At 53.8% G+C, this 13,653-nt stretch overlaps 1 protein-coding gene across 1 annotated transcript; it reads right to left on the bottom strand.

The window, feature by feature from the left end:
• Positions 1–13,653, bottom strand: SLC6A7 (solute carrier family 6 member 7). The gene is made up of 14 exons (XM_059483465.1): positions 13,621–13,653; positions 7,659–7,839; positions 6,848–6,979; positions 6,053–6,287; positions 5,443–5,581; positions 5,036–5,170; positions 4,306–4,409; positions 3,680–3,804; positions 3,214–3,326; positions 3,007–3,138; positions 2,580–2,679; positions 2,123–2,223; positions 1,753–1,920; positions 1–801 (listed from the first exon to the last, which is right to left on the bottom strand). Exons 1-14 carry the CDS (start codon positions 13,651–13,653, stop codon positions 586–588), a joined length of 1,914 nt encoding a protein of 637 aa, XP_059339448.1. The 3' UTR covers positions 1–585.

The raw sequence follows: 13,653 nt of genomic DNA, 5'->3' as shown, positions 1-13,653 counted from the left end.
TATAAAGTCTTTTCTTTTATTCTTCTACTTGTTTATAACTGTTCATTTATTAGGTCAAATTGCTTTAGGAGGACACTGGTTTGTGCTGGTTTTGCTGGAATACCTTTGTGGGACTCTGGCACAAGCTGTCCTCTGGGAATGGAGGCTGTTACAGATTCTCTCACATGTGTTTATGGGTTGTTGGAGTCAAATACAGACAGAGAACAGATCAACACACAGGAGCTCCTTCTCCTCCTCTCTGCCTCCTGCATCTGGACATCCCTCCACCCTGGACAGCCCTGAGAGGGGACAGCAGGGCTGGGGCTGCGGGTGGGAGTGGGACAGCTGTGACACTTCAACCAGACACTGTCACACAAACACAGACTCATCACACAGTTTGTCACACTGAACAGAAACACAGCGGGGCACCAGGACAGGCAGCAGCTCTGTCCTGGCAGGGCCAGGGTGGTGATGGGGAACCTGGCAGGGTCAGCAGCTCCTGACTACTCCTTGAAAGACCCCCCCAAGCTGTCCTGAAGTGCTGCAGTGCAACCTGTGCAAAATGGGAGGCGAGCTCCCACCCAGCCTGCGGGATGCCGGGCGCCCTCAAATCATGGACTCCTCCTCTTCCTCCTCCTCCATCTCCCGGTCCACCTCGATGGCCGTGTTCTCGTAGCTGGTGATGCCCCCATATTTCCTCATGTGGACCATCAGGGGCTTGGGGGACTGGCTGCCAGCCAGGCTGCCCACGTAGGCGCCACTGCGGTTCTCCTCCAGGGCTGGGCCCCAGCCCATGGCCGGCCGGCTGGCTTGCTGCACCCGCTGTGGGGGAAGGCAGAGCAGCACAGGCACCCTGCACCTCTGCTCCCCAGCCCAGCTCACCCACCCCTCCCTGCTGGCCCCCAGGGACTGAGAGAACTCCCAGTGAGGAGGGGATGGGGTCAAAAGCTCATTCTGAAACCTTTTGGGAAGGTGATTGATTCTAAGTGTCTTGCTGTGGGATGGGGAGGTGTCATGAGCTGTGTGTGCTGGTGGTGAGGGCTTGCAGGAGTGAGGGGCTATTGTAGGGCTACAGCCCTGTGTTGTGGGGCTAGAGCCACTCAGACAAGGGGTTAGCCTTGGCCAAGGTGGCTCCTGGCCGTGTCACAGTGCTCGTGGCTGTGTCGAGCCAGGTTACAGCCAGCAAGTGCTCCAGCAGGGCATTGCTACCTGGGGAGGGCACCTGGGGATTGCTACCTGGGGAGGGCACCAAGCTCTGCTCCTCTGCTTTTAACAGCCTGGCGAGAGCAGTGAAGGGCTGGGAAAGCTGTGAGCAGCCAGCAGCTCTGTAACCTGCTCCTGGGAGAAGCCTTTCAGGGCAGGGATCCCATCTGGGCTGCCTGCACGGTCTGGCAGCTGCCTGCCTTGCTGTGTCATTGCTTGCGCCGAGTGGGTGCAAAGTCCCAGGTGCCCATGGCCACCCCACGCTGGGGACAATGTGCTCCCTCACAGGGCACAGCAGGCTTGTTTTGGAGTGGGACTGCACACTGGGCTGCCCCTTGGGCAGCTGTTTTACTCAGTACCTGCCTGGCATCAAGGGAAGCAGCACTGCTGGAAATGCTTTGGGATGTGCCATGTCTCACATCCCATGGGCAGCGAGGGGAAATGGAGACACACACCCCCAAGGAGAGAGGATACAGAAACTTCCAGGGATACTGACTTGGCAGGGGCTGGTGCTCCCTGCTGCACATTTCTGGGTGCTCCCCAGCAGTGTCAGGCCCCAGAACCTCCTACCTCCCACAGCGTCCCTTCTTCCTGGAGCACAGCCACCACCATGCCCATGGGGATCATCAGGCAGGACAGCACACCCATGAGGATGCCCAGGGCCTCTGCCCAGGTGGGGAATTGGTAGTTGCCATACTCAGAAGGCTGGTACTTGACAATGTTATACACCAGCAGAGCCTGTGGGATGGGAAGAAAGTGAGATCATCCCAGAGGTCTCACGCTCAAAGAGATGGAGATGATGGACACCTCCCAGAAGAAGGATGGTCTCTGGGGCAGGAGATGCCAGCAGAGTAACTGATCACACTGGGAGGTCCCCCAGGGGCACTGGCAGCACTGTGGTGTTCCAGCACCATCCCGCAGCTCAAGCTGAGGAGTTTACCATCATCGTTGCTGGGGACAGGACCATCCAGCAAGCTCTGAAGTAGGGGCCTGGTTTGAATCCCAGCATCATGTGGATGTCTCGGCAGAACCTCTTCATGCCTGCAGGAGGGAGAGGGACTCAGAAGCTTTGATCCCTACCCAGAGCCTTGTGCCTGTACCAGGCTGCCCTGCACTGATCACAAGCAGTGGTTTGTACCCTCTAAGGCAGTCTGCCCCCACCCATCTGGGAGATGCAGGAGCGGGGCCCACCTGGTGCTGCCTGAAGGACCAGGCTCAGCACCATTTGTACCTTTGGAGAGGTGAATCAAGTGACAGCCAAGAACAAACAGGTGGTGGGAGTAGAGTCTCGTGCTCCACTGTGAGGCTGTTGGTTTCCCTACTGCTCTCTCTAAATCCCTCTCTTCACACAGACAGCACCTCCTTCCCTGTGCCCCTGTGGGGACAGGCAGGCTTACCATAGACACGTGTCACCACAAGGCAGGTGGTGATCACCACCACCATGAGACCAAAGCCAGCACTGTAGTCATCCAGCAGCACCAGCCAGTACATCCCACCCTGTGGAGACAAAGCACAGAGGCCAGCATCTCCTGGACCATCATCCCAACAAACCTCCACCCACATCCTCTGACTGCTGGGCACCCTGGGGAGGACAGCAGTGAGCAGCCTCAAGAGACATCATTCTCCTGATGGGGTTGGTGTAGGGATGGGAGTGACACTGTGTCACTCCCCTTGGCCCTCACACCTTCTGCAAGCCCAGGCTCGTCTCTCTCTTTCTCCTGCTTACCTGATATGAATATACATGTGAAAACTTGGCTCTTGACCTAATTTATCCCTAAAATGAGTCCCTAGCTGGCCCCACAATGGATCCCCCCAGAGCCATACCTCTGTTGTGAGGATGAGCCCCATGAGGAAGAGGGCGAGGCAGATGAGGGCAGAGAAGGAAGCTTTCTTTGGCCGCAGGTAGTAGGGGAACTCATCGGTCACTGCTGTGACAATGGTCTCCATGAATGCAAACTGCAGGAGGAGAGGGTGCCCTGAGCCCCCAGGCTGCCTGGAGGGCACGCCTGGCTCCCTGGGCTCTGTCCTCACCTGGCTGTCCAGGCCCAAGGTTAACAGCATGAAGAAGAACAGGAATGACCAGAATGGAGAAAGGGGGAGCATTGTCATGGCCTGGGGGTACACCACAAAAGCCAGACCAGGACCTGGGGGAGGCAAAGGACAGCAGGGTGAAAAGGTGGTGGCAGAGCTGTGGGGATGGAGGAGAGCTCAGCAGAGCAGCACCATGGCACAGACTTGCCAGGACTCTGGCAAGATGGGCAGGAGGGGCCCTGTGGCAGAGACTGGAGAAGCCTTGCTCAGACCTTCATTAGACAACACTTGTTACTCAATATTTACACCACAGGAACTTATCTGCCCCCTTCCCTCCCCCTGGCCAGCTGAGCATCCCCCTTCATCCCTCATGCTGACACCCTCAGGTGCCTTCCAACCTGGAAGGGATGCTCCTGAGCACACCCAGAGAGAGGGGGAAGGGGAAAACATCTTCGTTTGGCCTCACCTGCTTTTGCCACCTGGTTAACAGGGACCCCAAGCTCCTGGGACATGTATCCCAAAACAGAGAAGATGGCAAACCCTGCCAGGATGCTGGTGATGGCATTGCCCAGGGTCACTATGAAGGTGTCCCTAAGAGAAGGAAGAAGATGCTCTGAACGTGGTCATTCATTCCCAGTGACTGTCCTTCAGGGCCTATCATGGCAAGTGCTTTCCAGGGTCAAAAGAAGCATATATTTAATAGATAATACTGTGGGGCTCCTCTAAATCTTTCTGTTCCCTGTGGATGGGGTCAGACCAAATGTCACACCCGTCTCTTTCAGTGAACTATGCTGGATGCTGGGCACAGGGCACACATGCACAACTCCAGCCTCAAATATCCCCAGCTTTCAGCACCTACAGCCCAAAATGTCTGAGCTGGGTACTCTGCCTTGGTGCTTAGGAGAATTTTTTCCCATGGATTTCTCTGTTCTTCTCAAGCCTGCACAAACTGCCAGGTATCCCCTCAGTGCAAGCAGCAGAGCAAGGTGACTGTGCTGCACCATGGGCTTCTGCTGGCTCTGAACCCACCAGCTCAGGTTTTCACGGCTCCCCACAACCCATAACTTTTACAAGACAGCATCAGACTCCCACCTGTAGATATTCTGATGGAAGGTGTTGTACGAGGCGAAGGTGAGGAGGCCCCCAAAGCCCACCCCAAGGGAGTAGAAGATCTGCAGGGCTGCCTCGATCCACACCTGGGGGAAGGAAGCAGTGCTGAGGAGAGCAGGGGTTGGGAACCTCCACATGAGGAAGATGACATTAGAAATGTCAGAGCCCCAGGCACATCTTCCCCAGAACCCCAAGCATGCACAGCCCATGGGATATTTGTCTTTCTTTAACACTCACCACTCATAGTGGATCAGCTGGCTAATGGAAGGGCTAATATAAGAATGTTTTAGGGCCAGCCCAGTGTGGCATTAAATGTCCTTGGGTGGTCTCTTGATGGCCACCACTGCTGACCCCCACTCCCATTCTGGGATTTCTTGAGAACCACAAACAGCCAAATCCACCACGGGCACCCATCAGCCCATCACAGGGGCTGGCATGATCCTGCCCATGGTCCTGGTACTCAGGGGAATTTTGGTACCATCCCATCCATGCAGAGCCATAAACACGTGCATGGGATGGGGACACATGGGAATAGTGGCCCAGACAAGGTGTGGGACAAAGAGTTTTGGTCTAGAAACAACCAAGAGAGCTTTAGGTAAGGGTGTGGCTAGAAAAGACACCTGAGTAAGGGAACTGCCTCTGTGGCATTCAGGAGGTGGCAGGAGAAGGTTTATTTTTATGTGTTGAGCAAATTGCACAATATCCTACTCACCTTGGAAGATAGCAAGTGATCAAACTGGGGAGTGAGGTAAAACTGGATCCCCTTCCAGGCCCCCTCCAGGGTCACACCACGAATGAGCAGCATCAGCAGGATGAGGTATGGGAAGGTGGCAGTGAAGTACACGACCTGTGGGAGAGCAGAGCCAGCAGGGAGAGCTGGGACTGAGAGCACAGCCCACCATGCCCTGTCCCTAGGGTGGGTCACATCACCCTGGGGTCCTTGGGCTGCAGCAGGGCCGGTGTGCCAGCCCTGCAGGTGTCTGGGTGTGCAAGGCATCCCCAAAATACCTTATACCCAGCAGGTGCTGTTTGTGGGTCCCACTTGCCCAGAGGTGCAGAGCTGCACACCCTGGTGAGCATCACTGCAGGTCCCCCCAGAGGAGAGCAGCCAGCCCTTACCTTGCCAGAGGATTTGACTCCCTTGAGGATGCACAGATAAACAATAGTCCAGGACAGGAGCAGGCACAGACACAGGTTCCAGCGGATCCTCCCAGGATCCCCAATCCCCGAGCTGCCCTGGATGTGCAGGACATAGCGGCTAGGGAGGGAGGAGAGCTGCCAGTGAGCATGGGCTGCCTCCTTCCAGAGCCCCTCTGACCCCAGAAATGCCTCTGCTGAGAAATGACCTTGTCAGCTATCACAGGCAGCTCCTTGCCAAGCAAACAGGAACACTTGGAGTGATTTCTCCAGCACGAATTAGAGAGCCCAGAAGGGATGCCTGGCATCTCCAGAGCAAATTGCCAGCCATTCCAGACGTGGGATGCATTTTAGTCTAGCATATCTCCCGGCCAACAAAGCAGCACTAGAACATGGACACCTCCCACACCCCAGTGGCTAAACTGAGCTGTCACCCAGAGCTGAGCACACGGGCCCATTGCTGCACCCACACCACCCCCGTGAGTGAGACCTGCAGCATCTGTGCTGTGAGCTGTGCAAATCCTCACCCCTCATCTCCTCCCCATCCTCTCCCTGGCTGGACAGCAGCCACGTCCCCAGGCTGCCCCGTTACCTCCAGTACTCCTCGCTGGGGCTGACGGTGTTGCTGATGTTGATGGGGAGGGAGCTGTTACCCGCCCTGATGACATGGTGGTCCAGGCACAGCTCAGTGTTCCACCAGTTGCCACAGTGCTGCCAGGGCAAGTCGCTTGTGAGGGATGCAAAGAGGTAGAAGAGAACGTAAGCAATGATCATATTGTAGTAAATGGCCACCAGGGAGACGATGAGGATCGTGCCCATGCCAACGCCTGGGGGAAGGAGAGGGTAAAGAAGGAGTGAGCTGGAGCAGAGCAAAGCGCATCCAAAAGCAGGGTCAGACACTGCACCTCAGCAGCCAAATGATCAACCAGTCCAAGGTTCACCTGCTGGGGGAGCCACTTATGGCCATTATAATATAACATGTGGACATGCCTTCTCTGCATTGATGATCTATTGCCTCATACAAACACCTTTACACCAGCCTAATGTTGAGAATAAAAGTATTTGATCTGAACCTTTTCCTCAAATGCTTTATTCTTACCTTTGTTTTTAACAGGTATATTGCTTTGTTTTCATGCTCTATTTTGTACCGGAGCTGGTTTAATAACCTCCATACCATTTCTAGAGCTGGCCATGCCATCCAGAGCCCTCAAACACTGACCCATCTCATGCAGTTACTAAAACAGCTAACTCAGAATTCCAGCCTTCCCCCAGGTTCTTTTGATTCTAACAAGAGCTTTGAGGACCCTGGGATGCTGCTGCTGGTGCATGTCCTCACCAAAGAGCTCTTGCAGAGGCCCCTTAGAGGCTCTGGACTTCACTCACGCACCTTTAAAGAGAGGGCTGATCTTCCACACTGTAAGTGGCCCTAGGCTGGAGAACTGGCCAAGTGACAGCTCCATGAAGAAGATGGGGATCCCACAGATAGCCAGCATGATGAAGTAAGGAACCAAGAAAGCTCCTGCAAGAAGCAAAAAAAAAAGAAAAAAAAATCTTGAAAGAAATATAGAACAAACACCTCAAGCCTAACTGTGACGGGGAGTAAAGCTCATTCAATATATGTGGCTCTGAGGGATCTACATCAAAATCAGGAAGACAGGGAAGAACGAAAGCTCACTGTTAGTGAAGGAGAAAGGGGCTGTGATTCACCTGGTGCTGTGCTTCCCCACTGCTCCCAACTCTTTTCTCTTTGAATCTTTCACAAACACCATGAAATTCTCCAGTTGTTACTGCTCTGGGAGCTGTTGAACCAGCATTTTCCACCATCACCCAGGGCTCTTGTACTGCAAAAGGTTCATTCCCTCCTTTGATAGCTGGGAAGGGTTTGCTGACCCTGCTGAATCCTGGAGGACACCAGACCAAGAAGCTGCTGGACACCAGGAGAGCTGGTGTTTGGTTCAGCATGGACACAGGGGTTTGCCCTAGGCCAGGAATACAGAGATGGGCTCACAGATCCCTTCCACACATGGATACAGGTGCTTAAAGCCCTAAACAACCATGGGGAGGGCAGGAGGAAGCTTCACCCCGCAACCAGTGTTACTTTCCAGCCCCCGGAAGGGGAAGGGATGCTTCTTCAGGGATATTCTACCATCCCAGGTCAGTGGGTGGGAGACTGAGCGCTGCAGAGGATGCCCAAGTACCTCCTCCGTTGGTGTAAGCCCTGTAGGGGAACCTCCAGACGTTGCCGAGGCCCACGCAGTACCCGATGCAGGAGAGCAGGAAATCCAAGCGCCCCGTCCAGGTGCCTCTGTCCTCGGGGCACTCCGAGCCCAGGTCCCCATCCTGGCTGCTGGGGCTCACCAGGAGGTCTGGTGGCACTGGCTGAGGGACCAGGGGGTGGGAGAGGGCAGACAGGGGGTGAGCAAGGAATAAACACAGAGAATGAAGAATGGGAGAGAGGGAAGAAGTGCCCAGAACTCGTGAGTGAATTTGTGACCCCAAGTGACAGCACTGACACCTGTGCCTTGGGAACACCCTGTCCCAGCAGCTCTCTGTTCCCCTCCTCAGCCACTGCCCTGCTCTGCCAGTGAGTAACAAAAAGGATAAATGTGATCCCACATGGCCAGAGCTCCCCTGGGAAATCTGGGATTGTCCATTCTGGGAAGGTTCACCAGGACCCCACTCACAAGCCCAGGTTCCAAACACATCCTTTCAGGGGCCACAATAAACTTTCTGCATCTCCTGCAGGATACAGGCATGAGGGCAGTGGGAGAAGCTCTGTGGTGTGCCAGGGAGGGTGACACCAGCCCCATGTGTGTGCCATGCCAGGCACTCCCCTGGCTGACACTCATTGCTCTGTTCATTTTCCACACTTTTCCAGCTGCCAAAAGCCTGCACTGTGGGAATTTAGTGATACTCCCAGTTGTTCCTGCTGAGAGATGAGAGACCTCCTTCCAGAATTCCTAATGTGCTCTGGATCAATGCAGCACAGGCAGGGCATTAACCCATTCCCTTCCTCCCCAGTGCCTCAGCCCTGCAATCCATTTGGGTTGGGGTGATGCACCAGGAGGGCAGCTCTGTGTTTTTATGGGTGTACATCAGGTTTGCAGGGAGGTGCTCAGTCTGAATCCTCCCAGTTTCCTGACCTCAGGAGAGCAGGGAAATCATCCCCACTGACCCCAGAGCTGAAAGCCTGAGCCAGCAGCTGCCAGATGAGATCCCATCACAGAAACACCCACAGCAAAACCAGGCAGCACAAAGGGGTGGAATGAGGACCCTGTCCCTGTGCCACCATGCATTGCTGTGCTCTGGTGTGGGAGTTTATCATGTTTGTATTGAGGCACGGGAGGATTCTGGTGTCCTTGCTGACAGGGTACCATGACCAGGGCCAGAGGAGCCCCTTTGAGAACCTGTCACAGACATGTTTTATGAAAAATCCTTTCCTTAGGATGTTTTCTCCTGAGAAGCCGAGAGGCTTCAGAAACAAAATGTAAACAATGGTTATCTGCTAGTGTGGAATGCAACAGGTGCATCTGTGATTGGTCTCATGTGCTTGTTTTTAATTAATGGCCAATCACAGTCAGCTGGCTCAGACTGTCTGGTCAGTCACAAGATTTTGTTATCATTTCTTTTCTATTCTTAGCTAGTCTTCTGATGAAATCCTTTCTTTGATTCTTTTAGTATAGTTTTACTATAATATATATCATAAAATAATAAATCAAGCCTTCTGAATCACGGAGTCAACATTCTCCTCTCTTCCCTGGTCGTGGGACCCCTGCAAACGCCACCACAGGAACCTTCTCTTCTTGGGCTCTCTGAAGAAATAAAGCAGCCATCTCCCTGTCCTTGTTCATTATTACAGATAACAAACCCTTGGGATGTGGTTGAGGAGAGGGGTCTGGGTGTGGAGGATCAGCCAGAAGGAGCTGTGGCTCTCCTGTACCAGTGTGCACCAGTGCTCAGAGCCCGCAGCAGAGCCCAGTGCCCAGGAGAGCAGAGCTGGCTGGTGACCAGAGCTCAGTGCTGCCCTTTCAGGGCCTCAGAGATGGTGGCAGCCACCTCCCTTCCTCCTCCTCACCTCCAGCTGGACTGGACTGGAGGATGCTCCTGCTGCTGGTTCCCATGGAGACACCGAGCCAGGATGCTGAAGGAGAGGGCTGCCAGCTGTCCCCTGTGCAGGGTGCACCCCAAACCCCCAGCTGCTGGCACTGCAGACATGCTGCTGGCAGCCCAGAGGCACCAAACACAGAGACAAACTCCTCCCATCCCCACCTGGAGCACAAACACCTCGAGGGACAGGACAGGGGGAAACTCTTCCCAGAGCCAACCTGAAATGTACAGCTCCAGCAAAGCTGTTACACCAAAATCCTCTGTGAAAAGCCCATCCCTGCTGGATGCCGCCATCACGAGGCAAAGGCCAGAAGAAAACGTTGCAAAAACACAGGCTGAAAAGTCAAAATATGACCCAAATGTGATACTATTGCTATAAACCATCAGTACCTGGCAGCCTCCTGCAGTTGTTCAGCACAGCTCTGTGGTTCAGCAGCACCTCCAGGCCATGGCTGTGCCTGCTAATGAGCCCAGCACACCCAGAGTGTGACCCACAGCTCTCTGTGCTTGCAGGGGATGCACAGGCTGCTCTGAACTTCCCCCCAAAGATTTCAGCAGCTCAAACCTGTGCTCACAAACATCCCTGTCAGGCAGGGGCCATCACAGCTGGGTCTTCCCCCTGCAAAATATTGCTTCCCTGTCCATCACACTGCCTGGGGAGCTCTTGTTTTCCAGATTTGAATCACAAAAAAACAGCAAGCAGGGATGCTGGGAGATCATTAAATCATGTTCCCTAATTCCTGCATCTCTGTCTGAATCCCAAACACCTGCAGGAGGGTCAGGTAGAGCTGCAAGATCTTATTACATGTGGGTCCATGAGGTGTAGCACAGAAATCAACACAGAAGCAACAACAGGCAATGAAAGAATCCAGTGGGACCTTGTCCAAACTGTAAATGTCCTGGTGCCCACCTCAGTCACCATTTCAAGGGCCATGGGATATAGTTTGTCACTTGTGTCTCAATAATGACTGCCCCCTTGTTAATATCTTTATCTAGAGATTTACAGCTCAAATTGAAGACCCCAGAGCAGAAAGCAGAGACCGCTCAAATGTCAGATAAACCCAAAGGACAATGGCACTTGTCCCCATTGGGCAAGCTGAGGAAATACAGGAATACAGGTCAGGGATGCTGCTGGAAAATACACACAAAGGCAATGCTCAAAATTCCCTCCAAATCCCAGCCTTCCCATAGAAATCACAGAAAAACTGGCCTATTTGCCTGACTTGAAAAGAATTACGAAGCACAATATTTAAGGCTTCCAGCTCATCCTTGTCCCAGATCTCAGAGGGAAGCACCCTTCTCCAGACTGCTGGAAATCACCAGCAGCTTGATTCTAGAGCTGGTTTTTTAGGATTAATGCTCTCTTTCAGCCTCTGTCATAACAGAAATTCTCTTTTCAGCAGCAGCTGAAGTGCACCAGTGCTCCAGTATTGCTCCAGTGCTTTCCACTGATGTCAGCTGCCATCCCTCAAGCCGGGCTCCCGCCTCGTGGTTATAAACAGACGGGCACTAACAGCTCCCTTGGCAACCAGGGCCTCTTTGAACACAGCACCACTTCCCATTATGCACCAAAAGATGCTCCCAAAGAAGTCAGCAAAGCAAAGGTCACCGAGAAGAAAAAGCACTTTAGTCTCTGCCAAGATAAGAGCTCGGGTCTGTAAGGAAATGGCTCTGTGCTAATTATTTTCTCTAAACCAATTTACTTAAACCAAAACTCAGCTGCATCTGAGTGAAAAAACTCCAGCCAGATCAAAGGTATGTTTTCATCCTATTTTATCTCCATTCAAGCTGGCATTGTGGGGTTATTTTGTCAGTGTTTTGTGCGTGATCACAGCCTTTGAGCAAGAGAAATGCCACCCAGCACCAGATTTCTCCCCTGCAGGTCTGAGCACATCGAGTCTCTAAAGTGTGAGTCACTTCAGATTAGTTTGAATTGCTTGCTAATCTCTCAGAGAAAAAAAATCTTTAAAAGGCATAAAAATGAATTCAAATGTAATATCACTTACAGAGTGAAGTAAATAAAGTGCTGCTATGGAGAGGAGGAGCCCCTCAAAGGGCTGAACTGACCCTGGGTGACCCCAGCCCGGGGTCACAGCTGATGCCATCAGAGGGACAAGGGATGGCAGAGCCAGCACAGGGAGGTTGGAGATGGCTGAGGCTGAAGCAAACTCATTACAGCAATGTCCAAAGTGCAAGGAGTGTGCACAGATACAAATACTTGTGGTTTTTAATCTGAAAACCCTGGGGAAGTTTCCAGGCAGTTTGTGACAGGCAGAGGAGGGCAGTGGCTCAGGCAGGAAGATGCTGCTCAGCAGCCTGGCCAGGTATGGGAAGGGACAACCAGCACCATGGCTCCCATGAGTGGGATTTAGTCCATTTCTAACAAATAAACCCCATAGAAAATAACCAAATAAATAAAAACAACCACTCAGCTCTTCTGGGAATATTATTATGCAAAAACCAACCTGAAATCCTTAGGGCCTGAGAAAGGTCTTCTCTAATCAAGAGGTATTTCCATATGTCTAAAATATGTCTGGTAAGAAGAGCTTAAAACTCCAGCTCACCAATGGGCAGTGGGTCACGATGAGAGGAAGAGGAGGCTGTCAGGGCGCTGGGTGGTGCTGCAGTGGGGATGGGCACATCTCCTCATCAGCCACCACCAGCTCCAGGCAAGCCCAATGCCAGCATTGGACACAGTGCTCCCAAGGTGGCTGTGAGCACCAGGTCCTCCATCTGCAGCTCAACAATTGTGTTTTTGGGTAATGAAGGACAGAGGGCTCTGAGCAGCACTGGGAATGGGGGAAATAACTCCAGAGACATCTGCTTTCCATCCCAGCTGATCATCATGGGACTAAATGAATTCCTGAATAAATGCTAAAGAGGGTCACCAGCATCAAGTGACTCAGAAAGGCTTTGGAAGGGGCAAAGACCACTCTTAATGGATCTTGCAGTCGCAAAGCCATCTGGAAAAGCAATTTGTAGGAAAGAGGAAGAAAGAGAAGAGCCAAACAATGCCTCCAAACAAGAGTGGAGAAATAGCTGTCAGGGCCTGCTGGCTGTCACCAGGACATTGCTGGGATTTTTACGTCATTTCCCAATACCCAAGGAATTTCCTGGCAGGGATAAAACTCTCCTGGGTTTTCATTCATCTCAACACAGTCAACCTGCCCTGTGTTCAGAGGGCATGGTTTGGTACAGGGTGTAGCTGAAGAGGCTCCCAGCCCTGGGTCACTCCCTGGGGTGCTCCAGGAGGGGCTGGCCCGTTCAGCAGCAGCACATCCCCACGATGGAGCTGTGCTGACACTGTCTGTGCCCCCCTGCTCCACCGTGTCCACAGAGAAAGGGCTTGGGGGGAAATGGGAGCTCAGACTGGCAACAGCAAAGTGGCAATGGAGGGGAGCCTAGATGGGAAAGCCTGACAGCTGGGTTGGAAAAGGGTTCCCAGGAGGATGTGAGAAGGGTTTGTAGTTCTGCCAGCTCTGCTCTGAACCCAGAGTTCAGCGTCCAGCTGGCCCCACATCACCCACACCCCTGTAAATCCTGATGAGGAGGATGAGGAGGAGGATGAGGATGAGGATGAGATGGGAAAGGTGCTGCCCACCCCTGCGCCCATCCTGTGGGAGGGACCCCGAGCCGGGACAGTCCCAGGAGCGGCTTTCTCGGGGTGCCAGGCTGCGGGAGCCAGCTCTGCCCCGGTGCCACCCACGGCACCCGGCAGACACAACATGAGTCACCCAGCGCCGGCAGCGCTGCTGGCAGGGCAGGGCAGGGCAGGGGGCAGCTCAGGAGGGGCAGGGGGCACGAAATGCCCCATCCCGCTGACACCATCTCCCCTGGCCCCGCGCACCACCGTTGTTCCCCAACATCCCACTGATCCCTGCCCACCAAGGCTCCCGAGGAGGGATGCGGGGCCATGGGCACGACTCCCCCGCTCCCAGCCCGGGGTTACCCCGCTTCCTTCCCCGCCCTGGGGTACCCTCGCTCCCGTCACCTACCGGGGGTACCCTGGTCTCCTGCTCCCATCCCTGGGGCACCCCCGCTGCCGGCTCTCACCTTGCGCAGCTGCTGCTGCCGGAGCTGCTTCAT

The sequence above is a fragment of the Ammospiza nelsoni genome, chromosome 16 (assembly GCF_027579445.1).
Source record: "Ammospiza nelsoni isolate bAmmNel1 chromosome 16, bAmmNel1.pri, whole genome shotgun sequence".
Classification (NCBI taxonomy): domain Eukaryota; kingdom Metazoa; phylum Chordata; class Aves; order Passeriformes; family Passerellidae; genus Ammospiza; species Ammospiza nelsoni.
Note: the sequence above shows the minus strand (reverse complement) of the source record. Positions and strands in the feature narration are given on the sequence as shown.